The sequence below is a fragment of the Chenopodium album genome, chromosome 9, assembly GCF_948465745.1.
Source record: "Chenopodium album chromosome 9, dcCheAlbu1.1, whole genome shotgun sequence".
NCBI classification, from domain to species: domain Eukaryota; kingdom Viridiplantae; phylum Streptophyta; class Magnoliopsida; order Caryophyllales; family Amaranthaceae; genus Chenopodium; species Chenopodium album.
In genome coordinates, this window is record NC_137842.1 from 67,397,665 (window position 1) to 67,416,684 (window position 19,020).

Consider the following 19,020-nt stretch of genomic DNA (forward strand, 5'->3'; position numbering starts at 1 on the left):
TTATAAAATCTAGTGTCCACTCTTCGTAACATATTACGCAGTATATTTAAGTGGATGATCAACTACTTTACTTAATTAATTAAAATCTAGAGGAGTGATACTCAAAACCCAAATTTAAATTCCGTTTTACATCATTTACTCTTATGTCTCTATTTAGGACGCATCCCACCTACTTGGGATATGATATGGGTGGTAAGTGGTATCCTTTGCTTCACAAATTCACACACATATTCATTACCAATTTACCATTGCCATGATTGATAATCGCTTATCAAATGAGCCATTGAAGAGTGGTAATCAACTCAAGATACAAAACTCATAAACTCTTGATTATCTTCAAGAGCAGCCATAATATGAGGCCCAAGGCAAATCTCCAAATCAACACTTCCACCACCTTCACATCCAGGATTTGCAGTGATCTTCCCATCCTCCTTGTTCCCATAGCCCATTCGAGCAGCCAAAGCCCGACCCAACCCGAATTCAGGCCCATATATATCAAACCTTGCAGATCCACCCATAATCACGCTATTCATACCATGAACATCAGGTTCGATTCCTCTTGGAACCACAATTGGTGGATTAACAAGCATTTTGTAGTAATCAAGTATTTCTTTCCCATCATTAGCCTTAATGATTTTATTCAAATTCATTGCTACCCAGCCCAAACTATTACCCAATAACTCCTCCACCTTGCAAGCCCATTGGGCCCTACTAATAAAATTCCCAAAGTAGTCGTCTGATATGGGCGGGTTAAGCCGGCTTCGGGCCCCCATAGCTAAAAAGCAAGTGGTTTGTTGATCTTGAGGTAAGTTTCGGATCCGGGTGATGGACCTCCACACAAGCGCGGTTAAGGCTTGAAAAGACGATATAACATTATTGGTATCACATTCTTGGTTAGCCTCGGCCTTGAGCTTAGCCATCGAACTCGGTGAAAAGTGAAAGATTCTCTCTCTTAACGGGCCTGGATCATACCCACGATAGATAAACTCCTCTACATCAATAAAAGGTAATTTAAGGACCGGAACATCCCAAGGCCTATAATTAAAAATTGGTACACTACTAGAAATATTTGTGACATCATTCTCACTATTATGATTATCTAATGATCTAAATATTTCAGACAACACGTTCATAAAATGAACAAAAGAGGTACCATCGACAACACTATGACTCATACTAAACCCAATAAACACCCCATCTAAAAGTTCCGTTACCTGGATCGATAGCAAAGCCTTAGTATGACAATCGTAGTTTACGTATTTTTCACCAAGATCAAAGAAAGGATGAACGATGGAAACATCAACGGGGGATTGAACATCTGAAACGGCTAGGCCGAGGGCGGTAGCATAGATGAACCTCGCGCCAGGGCCTTTGTTACAATCAACATATATCGAACAAGCGTTATCATCGGGGTACTTTTGTATAGTGTAACGACCCGCTAACGGGTAAAATTGTACGAGGGCAATAGAAAGCGAACGTTTGAGCTTCTCTAGCAAATTACACACAATTTTGGTACGAACATTTTCAATATTTTGGGATTCATAGGATGAAAAACTTGGGGAATTATTTAGTGTAAAAAGAAGACCTTTTTGTATGGGATCAATAGTTAAGAAAAGTAAATCAACCGGTCCTAAGTGGTAAGGCTGTTTTGCGGGTTCATATTTTGGTTTTACAAAGCATTCGGAAATTAAGTTGATGGGTGCTTTTTTATCTTGTTGAGGATTGGCCATTTTTATGAATGGATGGTAATGTTTGGTTGTTCATTTATAGCTCTTTGTTGGATTTTAATTGATTAGGTGGATAAAGATGGGATGGATATGGACCCAACCCAAGACAGTGGATCCGGATTCATTAATACAAATATGGGTATTTGAAATTTAGGTTCAATGGATTCGGGTCCTTTGAAAAAAAGATATGGATTTGATCTAACCATAATAATACCTGGATATGGATTCGTTTATCCCTTTTTTATTTATTTCCCTTGAAATGAAAAAAAATGTTTGACCAAAAATCTTTGTAAGGGATCCGAGTCTAACTATCAACGATTAGAGGCACTTACATTAATTTTTTACCGATTCCAAGCTCAATTTGGTCCCGTAGAATATTTTTTGACATGCAAATTAAGTGAAAATTTTGGTTTGGGGGGGGGGGGAATTATCAAGATATCAGTATATTTTAGGCTGTGATTTGCAACTTTTTTATAAAAAAATGACTACAATTTGTAAAATATAAATTTCAAATGACTGTAATTGATAAATTTTTCATACAAAAAAATTACGTAAAAAATTAAAATATACTGTGATACTTAACCAGCCTTTAATTTTTGGTTTGTATGAATAGATATCTTACATTTCCTCCATTATAGAAATAATTTGTATTACACCAGTTATCTTTTTAAAAAAGTTTCACAACAAAAATTTCACTATATCCAACTTAGAAAAACAAATATTTTTGCAAAAAAAAAATGTAAAATTAAATTATTTTTTTCTCCTTTATGATGTAATATTTAAAGAACGGATGAGGTAATAAAAGCTACTTTATACTCCGTATTGATATAATGTGTTGTAGTACGTGATCATAGCTACGAGAAAAATTAAATTTATAAGTCTGAAGTACAAAAAATTGTATATCAAGGGATTACATGGTCATTTGAGCAAATAAATAAGGTGTACATTATTATTTCACTTAATAAATGAAGGATACCCTTTTCATTTTATCCATTGATTTTTCCCCTTAAAAGGTGGTTGTTTTACATTTTTTGTAAATCAATGTCAATCTAATTTACTGGATGTTCCTCCTGTCCTCTAAAGTTAGGCCTTGTTTCTTTGAGTGTCGTGATCTGTTCTGCTCTATTATTGAAATCCTCTTATTTCCAGCTCTACTTAGTTTTAATAATCTGCTCAACTCTGTTGACACCAGCTCTATTCTGCTGCCACTTAAATATTAATAATTTGCTTTACTTTGTCGATATTTGCTCTACTTTGATAACACGTGTTCTGCTCAGAAGCTTAAAAAAGGGCTCAACTTCCTACATTTTTCCACCATTTTTTATTTTATTTTATTTTTCTTTTTTATTTTGTTTGGTCGCAATTTTAGAGCCTACGCAGTATATTTAATATTTCTGGGCCAATCAGCAGATGAGCACCTCAATGAATGTCCAATTCCCACAGTCAAACACTATCTTTTTCAGAGCAGGCAATGTGGCACGCATATCTTGAATTGCGTTTGTGCTCATGTGAGTCATACCTTTTTTTAAATAGAAAAACAAACATACATCACCAGGACAAAATTCAATCTTTATTGATACATACTTGCATCCCATGAGGCATGAGCCCATGACATCACACATGACGATGAAAAGTAATTCAAACCAACATGTATTTTACTTGATATATTCAATGTAAAAACATTAATCTCGATATTACCTTAAAAAACTCTAACAAGCTAGTCGACATCCACATTACAATAATTTTTCGTTAGGTCGTTCTAGCTTTTTAGTGTACGAAGTTCACGACACGTAGCTCATGAAATCCATATCAGCTTCAAGGGCAGACATAAATTGAGGTCTCAAGCAAATCTCCAAATCCACACTCCCTTTCCCCTCACGCCCCGGGTTTGCAGTCACCTTCCCATCAACCTTATTCGCATAGCCCATGCGAACAGCCAAAGCACGGCCCAGCCCAAATTCAGGCCCATACATATCGAACCTCGCTGATCCTCCTATGACCACTTTGTTTGGTCCATGAAATTCTTTTCCACCATCACCAGGCGTAAACACTACTGGGGATTTAGTAAAAAACTTATACATACCAAGTATAGTTTTTTCATCTTGGGCCATAATTTCCTTTCGCAAATTCATTGCAACCCAGCCCAAATTATGGCCCAATAACTCCTCTACAATGCATATCCATTGAGTTCCGCTTATGTAATTTCCAAAATACTCATCAGATAAAGGTGGCTCAAACCTACTCCTTGCACCAATTAACACGGAACAAGTGGTTGGTTGATCCAAAGGTAGGTTTCGAGCTCGAGTTATGGATCTCCACACAAGTGCACTTAAGGCTTGAACGACGATATAACATTGTTGGTTTCACATTCTTGGTTAGCCTTGGCTTTCAGGTTAGCCAACGACGTGGGTGAGAAGTGAAAAATTCGCTCCCTTAACGGACCTTGATCCACATAAACTACGAATTCCTTGGGCTCTAAATGGGGCAATTTAATCACCTCAGGAACCATATTTTCGGGATCATGACTTACCCAAGGCTTTAAATTAAAAATTGGCGGACGTGAAATTTTCAAAGTATTTTTTTGACCAATATATTCCTGGGACCCAAAAATATCAGATAACACGCTAATAAAATGTAAAAAAGACGTACCATCTACCACACTATGGTTCATAGTAAAACCTATGAACACCCCGTCTAGGAGTTCCGTTACCTGGATCGATAACAAAGCCCTCGTATGACCATCATGGTTAACCATTATATCACCGAGCTCGAAAAATGATCGAACAATGGGCGGAACATCGGTGGATGACACGATATCGGAAACCGTAACTTCTAGGGCCGTAACATGAATTAGCCTTGCACCAGGACCCTTGTTACAATCAATGTAGATTGTACAAGCGTGCTCTTCTGGGTATTTCTCGGTAATGAATCGACCGGCTAACGGATAGAAATGAACGAGGGCGATAGAAAGAGAGTGTTTAAGCTTGTCTAAAAGACTAGAAATAACATTGACTCGATCATTATTATTAATGGCAAAAAGAAGACCTTTTTGAATAGGGTCAATGGACATCATGCCTATTTCAGGAGGTGATAAATGGTAAGGTTGTTTAGAAGCTTCAACTTGATGTTTTGGTTTGACAAAACATTCTGAAATGAGTTTAATTGATGGTTGTTTTTGTTGAGCCATTGAAGAAAAATGGGATGGAAAAGGCAGAATGAATGAAAGAATGAATGAAAACTTTAGGTTTATAAATGATTGAGGTTGATTACTTTGGTGCTAGATTTAGGTAGAAAATTAGAGTACACAAGGGTTGAACAGAGATAAGGTAGCCTACTTTATTATTCGTGGGTGTGTATATATGGTGTTAGTTGTCAATTTGTCAAAGTACATAGAGTAAAAAAATTCACGTAATTGTAAGATTTTTCTGACGAATCTGCCCTGGCCTGGACCATTCCATTCATACATTTGCTTCTAGAAGTCTGATAGACACTGGTTTTGAAGGGGTACTCCTAAAGGTCATAATTTGTGATGATGTGTTGGGTGAAGTTGTAAAAATGATGAATTGTTAGCTAAGAGAATGGAAAAGAGTTTTTAAACAATAATACTTTCTCCGTTCTTTTATTATTGCCTAACTTGCCTTTTCAGGAAGTTTCATAAATATTGCACCATTTTCTCTTTAACAAAAAAAATTTATTCGTGTTCACACTACAAATACCCAACATACCCTTGCCTTTTCACACTTACTTTTTAATTATTAATATGTCACATGGACAATTTTGTATTTTTACCTTTCTCTCTCTTACTTTTTTCCACTATCAAAATATTTATACCCAACCCCTATAATGCAATAATAAAAAAAACGGAAGAATGATAAATTTAGAAATTAAAGATTTTAAACATAAATAAAAGATTTTTAGAATGAAAAAGAAAGGTAAGAAATAATATAAATTTAGAAATTAAAGATTCTAAACATAAATAAAAAAAATTTAGAATGAAAAAGAAAGGTAAGAAATAATATAAATTCAGAAATTAAATATTCTAAACAAATAAAAGATTTTTAGAATGAAAAAGAAAGGTAAGAAATAATATAAATTTAGAAACTAAAGATTCTACACATAAATAAAAGATTTTTAGAATGAAAAAGAAAGGTAAGTATATGACTATATGAGTGTATCCTATAATTTTTTATTTTATTTTTTTTTTGGAAATATAATAAGGCTTTACTCTTATCACAAAAAAATAATAATAATAATAATAATAAATAAAACATTGCTTTTTACTTCCAAAACTTCTAAAAATTATATTTTACTACAAAAAATTCTAAAAATTGTTATTTACACCTACTGTCAAGAAAACCTGTTAGATTTAAAGGTTTGAAAAATAAATCTTTGATTTTTGTGCACAAAATATGTTCTTCATAGGTTCGACCAAGTTGAGGCCAAAATTGACAAGAATTAATCAGAAATGCCTCATTTTACGTATTTCACACAAATCGAGATATTTTTTTAGTAGGAAATAGTCATTTACATACGATACTTTTTGTCAATTTTGGCCATTAATTGGATCCATAAGGCCAAAATGTCATCCAAAATTCTTAAAAACCATGTGTTTTGCAAGAAAATCGAAGCATTTAAAAAAAATCCGTTAGGCTTACCAGTTTTTTTATTTTTATTTTTTTTACGGTAGGTGGTAAAAAAACTTTTTTTTTTTTTTTTTTTTTTTTTGTGATCAAAGTAAAAAAAAAAAAATCATATAGTAAGCACACATTCTTATATGTGGCTGACCACACGCATATAAAGGTTATAAGGGTTACTTTGTTACTCTCCGTCCCATAATACATGAGAAGTCGAAATTTTTTTCATTATTCATGCATTAGGTTTGACCATAATATTTTACTAACATAATAAAAAATATATACTCCTTCCGTCCCTAAATGACATTCTTGGTTTCTATTTTGGGTATTTCAAAATTATATTCCTCCTTTTCATTTTTAGTAAGTTTTTTTTTTTTTTTTTCCAAATATCTCAAATCAACTTTCTTATTCTGTTGTATATTTAATGTTTTTTCACTCTTTCTGTCAAAATCTCACTCAAGATCCTTGTGCCTAATTTAAATGAATATGATTGGTTCTTAATTTTTAATTAGAAAAATGTTATTGGTCCTTTTTTTTTTTACAAAGGGTTGATGACATGACAACATTAATCATTAATCTATCTTTGTTTTACTCAAAGACATCATTTAATGTTTTGTATTTCCATTGAAATATTTCATTATTGTTATTTGGAGTCTTATTCTTTCCTCCTTAATTCCCGTGTAATTTTACAAACAGGAATGTAATTTAGGGACGGAGGAAGTATTCTTTATCTTCATAAAATATATTATTAGACAAGTATTAATATAAAGTTTCATAATATAATTTTAAAATAATTTTCATTAATATTTAATTATATAAAAATAAAGCTTAAAAAAATATAAAAATAAAGTCAAACTAATGCATTGGCATGCATATAATGTTTGACTATATCATATATTGTGTCATGCATTATGGGATAGAGGGAATATTATAGTATACAGTAAAACATTTTTTTATGTTTGAAAAAAGATTAAAGATAGTTAGGTAGATTCATGAGATCTAAATAAAAGGCATGATAATGAGGTGTGACATCTCAAAAGCAAAAATGAAAAAAGATTAAGGGATTGTTATCATACATTGAAATTCAGTTCAGTTTAGTTCAGTTCAGCTCCTAATTTCCTTCTCTTATAAAATATTCAGTTCAGTTCATCAGTTGAGTTCAGTCAATAAGAACAGGCCCTAAAGGTAGCGATAGCTGCCGTACACATTAATGTTTCTTAAAGTGCTAGCAAATGTAGCAATCTAGCATTGTTCAAAGTCTAAAACTACTATATAGAACCTTTTTTTTTAATCTTTGGAATAGTCATTTTGTCACTTTAATTTTATGCCAAACTTTTTTTACATTGTACTTCTTTCGGTTTTTTTTACTTGACTCCTTTTGACTTTTATATTATTCAATATTCTTCTTTTGATCGTCTTTTATACGAAATAATAATTACTGTGAAACATATTTATATAGGATCTTTTTAAATTCGTCTCAATAAATATTATCGTAAAATATAACTTTTATAATTTTTACCCAGAAAGAATTAAATTTATTAACCGTTAAAGTTTTACATTGGCAAGTGTGGTAAAAGAAACAAGTCAAGTTAAGTAAAGGAACAGGTCAAGCATTATTAAGGGTAAAAGGAAGACCTTTTTGAATAGGGTCAATGGAAATCATGCCTATTTCAAGAGGTGATAAATGGTAAAGTTGTTTAGAAGCTTCAACTTCATATTTTGGTTTGACAAAACATTCTGAACTGAGTTTAATTGATGGTTGTTTTTGTTGTGCCATTGAAGAAAAATGGGATAGAAAAGGTAGAATGAATGATAACTTTAGGTTTTAAATGATTGAGGTTGAATAAATTGGTGCTATATTTATGTCGAAAATTAGAGTACACAAGGATTGAATTGAGATAAGGTAGCCTACTTTTCTATTCGTGGGTGTGTATATGGTGTTAGTTTTCAATTTGTCAAAGTACATAGAGTAAACAGATTCACGTAATTGTAAGAATTTTCTGACGATTCTGCCCTGGGCCATTTCTATTCATTCATTTGCTTCTAGAAGTTGGATAAAACATTGTTTTAGAGGGGTACTCTATGTCTCTATGAGACGAAATTGCTAAAGGTCATACTTTGTGACAAAAAAAATACTAAATGTCATAATTGTAAAAATGAGGAATTGACAAAAAAAATTAAAAGAATGAAAAAGGATTTTAAAATAATATATCTGTTTCATATTAATTACAACGATTAAATGATTTTTCTCTTTATTTTATTTCAAATAGTTGCAAATAATATGAAACGAATGTAGTACTATAAATTTAGAAAATAAAGATTCCAAACATAAATACTCATAAAAGATTTTTAGGATGAAAAAGAAAGGAAAGAAAATATAATGGATTGTTGTTTTCTTTTTTTGGGAAACAATATATTGCGTTATTTGATGAGTAATATACTGTTGTGTTTGATTTTGTATGTAATGCCAAACTTGAGTGATGCCTAGTGAAATAAACACTTTTTTTTTTTTTTTTTGTTTGACGGACACATGTAATAGTTATTACGCTTTACGCAACATATAAGTTAGATTTTTATGGATGATAGTTTTAGGACAATTTTACTATGACTACAATAGTTATATGGAGTATATGAAATATCTAATACTCCGTATAATCTTTAAACGGGGGCCACTATTATTTAGTGGAGCTTATCAAATTATTAAGACCACTCATTAACTTGACTAGCTAACCAAACAACATCATAAATTCATCATAAAATCAGATGATGTATACATGTATTAAATTCAAATTTAAACGTTGTGCTAGACTGCTAGTAATTATTAAACGGGTAATTTTTTATTTTTTATTTTTATTTAATTTCTATTTTTTTTTTTTTTTTTTTTTTTTTTTTGCAAATAATACGGGTAGATATAATTATACTACTGTAGTAATTTTAGACATGAGATCTAAATAAAAGGCATGAAAATGAGTGGGACATCTCAATAGTGAAAGTGAACTAAAATAAATACTCTATATACTCTCTTTGTTCCTGAAAATTTGACTCATTTTGCATTTGCACGGTCACCAAGGAATATCTTTGACCGTAAATATTTTCGGCTAAATATAAGTGAAAATTGTAAAATAAAAAAAATTGATATTTGAAAAATTTATAATAAGGGGAATCTAATAAGATCGCATATGCTAATTTATTTATATTGTCATAGAGTTTGGTCAAAGTTATTTTATATTAATCCTATGAATAGTAAGTGAGTCAAACTTTAAAAAACGGAGGTAGTATATGAACAATAACTAAGAGAGCCGTACACATTATTTTTCTTAAAGTGCTAGCAATCTAGCATTAAAGTCTAAAACTACAGTATAGAACGTTTTTTATCTCTTGAATAATCATTTGGTCACTTTAATTTTAATTGTATGCCAAATCTTTTTTGCAAGACTCACTTTGACAGCTGTTTATAATTATAGGACACTTTTACTATTGCTATTATAATTTTATATGAATAGCTAATATTATCTTTAAATATAAGAGTGAGGGAGATAGCTCAAGTTGTTAGAACTTCCTTTCCGATTCCAAGAGATCATAGGATCGATTCTCACCCTCGCTCTTGTGGCTCTCTAAAAAAAAAAACACTTTGAATGTGGACCACTAGTATTTAGTAGTATTAAATTATGATTGTTCGTTTACTTGACTAACTAATCAAAAAAATATCATATAAATAAAAGCAGAGAAAGTATATATGAATATAAATTTATTTATGTAATTATTTTTATATTATCATTTTCTTTATCAATTAAATTAGAAAAACATTTTGGTCATATATTGACCCTGTCCAGTAAGGATCCTATCCATTAAAGACCCTGTCCATTAAAAGCCCTTTAAGCTTGGCTCTGACCCTATTATCATTGGGGTACCCTATCCAATAACTAGCTCTATTTAGAATACATAAAATTGGACAATTTTTGAAGATTTTCCGAGGCTCGTTAAAAATATCAAGTAATTTAACAATGGAAAATGCATCACGAGTCAATAAAAAGTTGTCAAAATGTTATAAAATTCATCCCAAATATTTTAAATTTTAAAACCAGTATTTAAAATAATTTTAATAATTACATGTTCTAATGTTCGTTTAAAGATATACATAGACAACTACTCCAAAACCCCAAAGATGTGAGAGTTGTATATTATACTCCATTATTATAACATCTTGAGAGTCACAAGGGCGGGTAAAATAAAACCGTGTAAAATAAAACAAACACTACCGAGTAGAGTATATTATACTCCATTATTATAGGAAGCCAAAGATGTGAGAGTTGTAAATAAACATGGATACTATGTATATCAAGCTTCTTCTAGAAGAGCTTCTAATTTTTTTTTTTTTTTTTTTTTAAGTCATAAGGGCAGGTGATGAGAATCGATCCCAAAACCACCTGGAATCGTAATTTTAACCACTTGACTAGCCTCAAATAAATTCTCCATAACGTTAAAACAAAACAAGGTTCCTGCCAAATCCAAAACCCCAAGCCTGTGAAAAGCACTGTATTGATTGAATGGTAAAAAATGGCTAATAACTTTCAGACGGCCAAATCTCAACAATTTTGGACCATTAATAAAATCTCAACCATTTTGGACCATTAATAAAATCTCAACAATTTTGGACTGTCTAAATTAAATTAATCAAATGAATATTGTATTAATGGGTGTTAAGATAGGCAGCAAATCAGACTAGGTTCGTTTTACTGGTCTCGATGATATGAGGCTATAAAAAATTATTCCCTCCATATTTTATTTTTTACTCCGTATATTCTTTTTTATTTTTATTTTTTTAATATATTGTATGCCTTCTTTTTTGGATTAAATAATATTTAATTATTTTCCACCTCTATTTCATATTATTTCCCCTTATTTTTGTTGATTTTTTTTTATTAAACTGAAACTAGGGTCTGTTCTCTTACGTTGAAATTCAGTTCAGTTCAGTGCAGTTCAGTTAAGTTAAGTTCAGTTTAACTCCTAATTTCCTTCAGTTCAGTTCAGCTGAGTTCAATCAGTGAGAACAAACCCTTATTTTTGTTAAATTTAAATTATTTTAACTGAAATGAAATAAGTTTTACTAAGCTTAAATTACTATTGTTGAACTGAAATTATTTTAATTGATTTTCTATTATATTTTGTCTTTAAAATTACTAATATATTTTTAATTGAATTGAAATTATTTTTACTAAATTGAAATTATATTTGTTGAACTGAATTTTTTTTATCGTATAGAGTATATTATATCTTCTCTATCCTCTCTACTTGTATTCACTTTTCCTTTCTCAATTTTTTTGTTTTTTTTTAAAATTCTTTAACCTACTCCACTTCTATCATAAAATACGATATACTTTCTATTATTCCTCCTCAACTCTCAAGCTTCATGTCTGAAAAATAAAGTGAGAACTGTTCTTTTTAGCTTATTTTTAGTTCAGTTTAGTTAAGTTTATTTCAGCTCCAATAAGTCCAATTCAGTTCCGTTCTTATCTTAATTTTGTTCTCATATAAAATATTCAATTTAGTTCAGTTCAACTTCAATAAATTTAGTACAGCTCAATTCAGTTAATCAAAATAGGTCCTAAGTACTCCGTAATAAAATACGGAGGAATATTTCAACAATTCAACGTTTTGGTTTGGGTTGTGTTTGCGCTCATGTCATCCACCTAATAAAACCAAACGAAATTAAAGTAGTCACAACGTGACGCGTAGTGGTGTGATATCTAGGAGAAAGGCAAATTATGTACACAAGTCCATGCACTACTTTGTCAAAAAAAAAAAAAAAAAAAAAAAAAAAAAAAAAAAAAAAGGGTACATGCACTACACTTAGGTTTATTTTAATGCGATACGTTTTATAATCATTCACATTTTTGGTTAACCAATTAAGAAAGGAATGAATGTACTGAATAATTGATTGATAAAGATTAATTTAAATACAAATGGAGCATGATGTGAATTAAAGTATTCATTAGTACTTTAATACTTCTAAATTAAAGTACTGATGAGTAATGTGGTTCAAAGTTCAAAGTTACTCATTGCATGTGTGATAGAGAATATTCATAGAATATTCTTATTTTAGGTTAAGGATATATTTTGTATAAGATTATCTTTGATATGTGTACATATTTTATGTTACCTAATATGATTAAGTTTCTCATTGTAATCTTATAAATATTGATTATCTTACGTCTAAAAATAAGATATGGGGTAAACTAAAAATAGAAGTAAAAGTTATTACTCCCTCTATTCCAAAATATATAGTTAAGGTAATATTTAGGGACTAAAGTTTTTTATTTTTCACCTTTTGGGAACTAAACTTTTTTCTTTCACCCTTTGACACCTAAAAAAGAATTGTAGTTGAAAAAATTAACTATGGTTAAGTGGTGGGGCCCATTAATTATTTTAGGTTCTGATTTAATTATTTACAAAAGAGAATTTATTTTTTATAAAATTGTGTTAGGTGTTTTTAGTTTTTTACTCCAAAAAAATTACTGCAAAAAATAAGGTGTCTTTTCAACTCCACTCTTCATCATCAACCTCGACTCCCCTGTTTGTTCCCCTTTTCAAAAAAAAAAAAAAAAAAAAAAAAACTCTGAAGGCGATTTTGGTGTAGATTATTAACGGTTTTTCAAGCATCTTAGCACAAGTAAGTTATCTATGATTTTTTTTTATTATTAAAAAAAAAAAAAACAAACTAAGTTCTCTATGAATCTTGTACAACTAGTTTACTTCAATTTTGGTTTTTTCTCATAATTTATTGCTAGGTTTAGGGCTTATTTTTTAGACGTAGTAGAATTTTATGGGTATTCATGAATAATGATGCTGAAACTACTACTTAGTGTTGTTATAGTGTTGAATTTATGTGTTTGTTCCAATTGTATTTTAGAATTTTGAACTTCAATTTGTGGTCAATTTAGAAATATATATTGTGTTTATGCAATTGTATAGTGGCCTGGACCAACAACATTATTCTAATTTCTTTAAATGCAAGGTAAGAAAACCATCTTTTTAATTCAATTATCAACATCAAATTAATGCCCTTACAATAAATATTTGAAAAAAAAAATCTATTTGAATATTTTTAACTACATTTACGACTTCACCAATTCATACATATGATTGTAGGCCGAAAAACTTTATTGTTGAAGAGAAAAAAAAAAAAAAACTTAAAATAAATTGAACTATTGAAGGGAGACAGTATGATCGAATAAGGCTTGATTCAATGTTTGGATGTTGGATATTGTTGCTTTTGGATGACGAATGCTGTTGTGTTTGTTTTGGATTTCTGTATTGTTGTTTGTTATTTTGTTTTTTTTTTTTAAAAAAAAGTTTTAAAGTTGATATTCACAATCTACTTTTGTTTTATTTGGAAATACTTTTTTTTTACTCTAATTAATGCTTAAGTTGGTTAGTTAGATGGGTTAAATTGTTTGAGAATTAACCATAGGTCCCAAATGGTGAAAGAAAAAAGTCCAGGTCCCAAAAGGTGAAAAGTAAAAAAGTTTAGTCCCTAATTGTTAGCTTAACTCCAAAATATATGAGACATAAGACTTTTTTCACCATTTATGTATTAATTTTGACTATAATTTTTTTACTAACATAAAAAAATATATTGTTCGATAGGTATTAATATAGGGTTTTATAATATATAATATTCATCAATATTTAATAATATAAAATAAAGTAAAATTAATATACTTTATTAGCAATGTTAACTGTGTCATATATTATGGGGCAACAGAAGTTAAATTTAACAATAAAAAGTGAAAATAACCAATTATTTTAAAACGAGGAGAGTACCAAGACCTTGTTTGGTTGAAAAAAAAATGGGGGAATTGAAAAATCATGGAAATTTAGAAATTAGGAATTTGTTTGGTTGGCTATAAAAAGTGAAATATGTAGGAATTGCAAATTCATGAGAATTTCCAATTCCTACCAAATGTGGGAAATAAATTACCAAGCCCCCCTTGGTAACTCAAAATTCCCATGAATTTCAATTCCTTTATAGCTACCAAACAACTTTATACAATTCCTAGAAAATTAAATGTGGGAATTTAATTCCAATGAAATGCAATTGCGGGGAAATATCATATCAACCAAACAACACCCAAATCAATGTCTAATGTCATAATTAACCTGTCAATAGTGTCGACATTGTTAACTTTCCATGGTTCCACTTGATTTCAAAGATATTGTCGACTATAACATCTGGATTCTTGATACTTACCAAAATTTATTTCGGCTTGGTAATTGAAAACTCCCGTTTTCTTATTTTAAATTAATTTTTTTGTATTTATTTTGAAAGAGTTAACAAGGTAATTGATTTTGTGCTTATGTCACCATTTGTCATCAACATAAGCAAACTAAAGAAGAAAGGGTCTGGTACATTACTACTATATAGTAAATACTTCGTAGTGATTAGTGAGTATCCTTTCAAGATAATGCTTAAAATGAGAGTAAGGAATATCTCAAGTAATTAGATCTTTTCTTCCAATTTCAGGAGATATTAGGATCGATTCTCATCCCTGTCATCGTGACTCTCTAAACACACACCAAAAAAAAAAAAAAAAAAAAAAAAAAAAAAAAAAAAAACTTAAAAAAAAAAAATGATGTGTAATAATTTATACCGAGTATAAATATTATATGATTTTGACAAGCATTAATATCTAAATTCGAAAAGTGAAAAAAATTCAATAATTGTTGTATTAAAGGGCTAATAACTTGAATTCATCTAATATCTAACTCATATATTCATATAAATACTTTTTAATAAAAATTTAGAAAAATTCTTGGTATACTTATTGCAACATGACCTTGTAGCATAGCTTAATTAGTTTATAATTGCAATATCAGTAGATTTATCATACACTTCTACCTGCTTAACTTCTAACTGTATCTTTATTGAATTAAAACAGTTAAATGAACTATAGTAAAGGATTTTGACTACAAAGTACAGAGACCATTACTTCATCAATCCAAAGACACATAATTCATGAATTCTGAATCAGTTTCAAGAGTAGCCATAAAATTAGGTCTTACGCAAATTTCCAAATCAACACTTCCACCACCTTCACATCCTGGGCTTGCAGTCACCTTACCATCTTCTTTGTTTGCATAGCCCATGCGAGCAGCAACAGCCCGGCCCAACCCAAATTCAGGCCCAAACATATCAAACCTCATTGACCCTCCTATTATTACTCTGTTCGGCCCATGAAAGTCCGATGTCGCTTGGCGCCCAAATACTACTGGATTATCAGAAAATTCTTTATACATGTCTAGTATTGCTTTTCCATCATGGGCCACAATAGTTTTGTACAAATTCAAAGAAGCCCAACCCAAATCATGGCCCAATAATTCATCCACGGTACAAACAAGTTGTGCTACCGATATAACATTTCCAAAGTTTTCATCTGATAAAGGTGGGTCCAATCTATTTCTCCCATTGACTAAAATAGAACAACTAATTGATTGATTTAATGACAAATTTCGTGCTCGGGTGATGGATCTCCACACAAGAGCACTTAAGGCTTGAAATGTAGATATGGTGGTCTGCGATTCACATTCTTGGTTAGCTTTTGCCTTGATTGCAATCAATGATGCAGATGAGAAGTGAAAGATTCGCTCCCTTAATGGACCACTCTCAAACCCGTGTTCTATAAACTCCTCTGGTTCTAGATAGGGTAGCTTTAGCGTATTATCCGGACTAACATAATTATTTATCCAAGGCTTATCATTAAACATGGGGACACGAGATATTTTTGTGGTATGATCATCGGATCTAAAAATTTCGGACAACATGCTAACAAAATGGGTAAAAGATGTACCATCGACTACACTATGGTTCATAGTAAACCCTATAAACACCCCGTCTAGGAGTTCTGTAACCTGGATCGTTAACAAAGCCCTCGTATGCCCATCATGATTAACTAATTTTTCGCCGAGTTCAAAGAAAGAATGAACAATATTGTTAACATCAGTTGAAGATATAATATCAGAAACCTTAACGTCTTTCAAACGGGTGGTTGCATGAATGAGCCTTGCTCCGGGGCCTTCGTTGCAATCAACATATATCGAACAAGCGTGGTCGTCAGGGAACTTTCGCGTGGCAAGACGACCCGCTAACGGATAGAAATGAACGAGGGCGATTGAGAGTGAATGTTTGAGCTTCTCTAGCAAGCAAGAGACTATTTTGGTTCGATCTTTAGAAGTTGTATTATTAAGGTTAAAAAGGAGACCTTTTTGTATGGGATCAATGGATAGTATGGCAATCTCAATAGGTGATAAATGGTAAGGATGTTTTGAAGCTTTAACTTCATATTTTGGTTTGATAAAGCTTTCTGAGATGAGTATTATTTCAGCCATAGAAGCTCAGAACAAATTGTTCAACTGTACAGCTTATACTTGTTTTTGGTGGGTTTGTTAGGCTTATTAATACTTATGCACCGTTACACTTCGTTTAATAATAATATCCCTTTGTTTTTTTTTATTTGCATTACTTGGTGTTGCGCGGAGTTTTAGGAGAGTAATATAATATTGTGAATGAGTGAATAATTTATTATAGTTAAAGTAAAATGAGGACCATGAAAGATAAAATATATGAGTGAGAGCCAATATTTATATTATATAAGTGGGGACCTTAGAGGAGAGAGAAATGACAAATAATTTAAGGAAATTTTAAGCTATGCCCCATCTTTATTCAATTTCCCAGTTACAAATTCTTAAATGAACCTGATTCACACTAATTTATTGTAGATCACTAATATTAGAGAAATTATGGTTGTTTGATTAATAAAAAAAAGTCAGTATAATAGAAAATAAGGTCACTATGTTGAAATAAAAAGTCATTTTAGAAATATATAGGCATAAGAGGTTAATTTTTTTTAATGAAATATTTTATATACTGATCAATATGAATAATAAAGGTCATCACTATGTTAAAATTAGGGTCATAAGGTCGTATTCAATTAAGTTCACAATAATATTAACCGTTATATAAGTTTTAATAAAGGTTAATATGTTAAAAATAAGGTTAATATGTTGAAAATAAGAGTCACTATATTTAATATAATGTTAGTTACGTATGTATAAATCTCGGGTCTACAATAATAGGTTCATGCAAGTCTATCTATCTCTCAGTTGTACCACACTTTTACAAACTTACACACCGTACTCTCAACCTTTGACACCGTAACAATTTATATCCTTGCCGTTAAGATGCATTCAGGTAGTTAAGTTAATTACGATTGTCTTGTAATTTGGCTGGTTAATTTTGGTTAGGCAACCTATATTTCCAATTATACAATCCCTAAATTCAACTAAATTTCCGTAAAAAAAAAAAAAAAAAAAAATCAACTAAATTTACGAACTAAGGGTCTGTTCTCATTTACTGAACTCAACTGAACTGAACTGAGCTGAATTGAATTGAGCTGAACTGAGCTGAGCTGAGCTGAACTGAAATGAATATTTTATAAGAGAAGGAAATTAGAACCTGAATTGAACTGAGCTGAGCTGAGCTGAACTGAACTTCAACGTAAGAGAACAGGCTCTAAGTGTCATCAGTTCAACAAGGTATTGGCCATTGATGGTATTTTCACTTTAAATTGTCCTACAATTCTACTACATAATTCCAACGATAGTAAATCGCAAAACACAAATTGTTCAAAAAAATCCTTCTTTTTCTGTATCTACTCATACATTCTATCGTAATTCAATCTCCTTTGCTTTTACTCTTCACTTTCGAATTCAATCTTGAACACAATTCCAGAATTTTTTTTTATCTTTGAACTTTTAGATTTTTTTTTTGGGGCTCGTATAAGTATGACAGAGCATAATTGATGGGCCAAGTTAAGATGAAAATGGGTGTACTATCTTTTTAGTGGGAAAAGGGGTTGAAGACTTGACAGACTTTAATGTCGTCTCACCTACCGTCACTAATGATGGCCATGCACTCCATCCTATACTACCTTTGTTATACATTATTTGCTAATATTAGACATTTTTCCTCTCTAATTTATGTCAAATTGTTGCAAATAATATGTAACGGAGGTAGTATAATTTTTTGCTCTTTTGAGGATACACCGGTACAGTGTGTAAATTTGTAAAAGCATGGGTACAATTGAGAAATTGAAGAAATATAAAGGCACAACTTAGATAGAAATGATAAAATATAGTATAAAATTATCAAATAAAAAAGTGATTTTTTTAAGAAAACACCTTTAAAAGGAAAGTGATACATAAAAAAAAAAAAAAAAAGAAGGGATTAATAAAAAAAATGGCCTGATATGATAAGATAGAAATAGAAAGAATTTATTAACTACAAAGGAAAGTGATGCAAATAATACTCTTCTGAAACTTCCGCTTTAGTTAAGTTATGCAAACTAAAAAGAAAGTAGGAACACAAAGTAAACACATGTATATAGTAAATGTAATTAAAGTGTATATAATAAGATCTGTTATACTTAACTTGTATGTAATTGAAGTGAAATATGTTAATACAATATCTTGAATTACTTTTTTTTTCTTTTTTTTCTTTTACTTGCAATACTTCTCTTATCATGCTTGTCAATGCGTTATTTCAATCACTAATATATTTAATTATCAATATATAAAAATTATAAACATTTAATATTATTAAA

At 30.6% G+C, this 19,020-nt stretch overlaps 2 protein-coding genes and 1 pseudogene across 2 annotated transcripts; all 3 read right to left on the reverse strand.

Moving 5' to 3' along the window:
- Nucleotides 1-254: 254 nt before the first annotated feature.
- On the reverse strand, nt 255-1,754 carry LOC145560283 (putative acetyltransferase At3g50280). Its single transcript, XM_081621540.1, has one exon. The coding sequence runs from the start codon at nt 1,728-1,730 to the stop codon at nt 303-305; it is 1,428 nt and encodes a 475-aa protein (XP_081477666.1). The 5' UTR covers nt 1,731-1,754; the 3' UTR covers nt 255-302.
- A 1,521-nt stretch (nt 1,755-3,275) lies between these two features.
- Nucleotides 3,276-5,042, reverse strand: LOC145560284 (uncharacterized; annotated as a pseudogene).
- Nucleotides 5,043-15,130: 10,088 nt separating this feature from the next.
- Nucleotides 15,131-16,798, reverse strand: LOC145560285 (uncharacterized). Its single transcript, XM_081621542.1, has one exon. It carries the CDS (start codon nt 16,745-16,747, stop codon nt 15,356-15,358), a length of 1,392 nt encoding a protein of 463 aa, XP_081477668.1. The 5' UTR covers nt 16,748-16,798; the 3' UTR covers nt 15,131-15,355.
- Nucleotides 16,799-19,020: the final 2,222 nt, after the last annotated feature.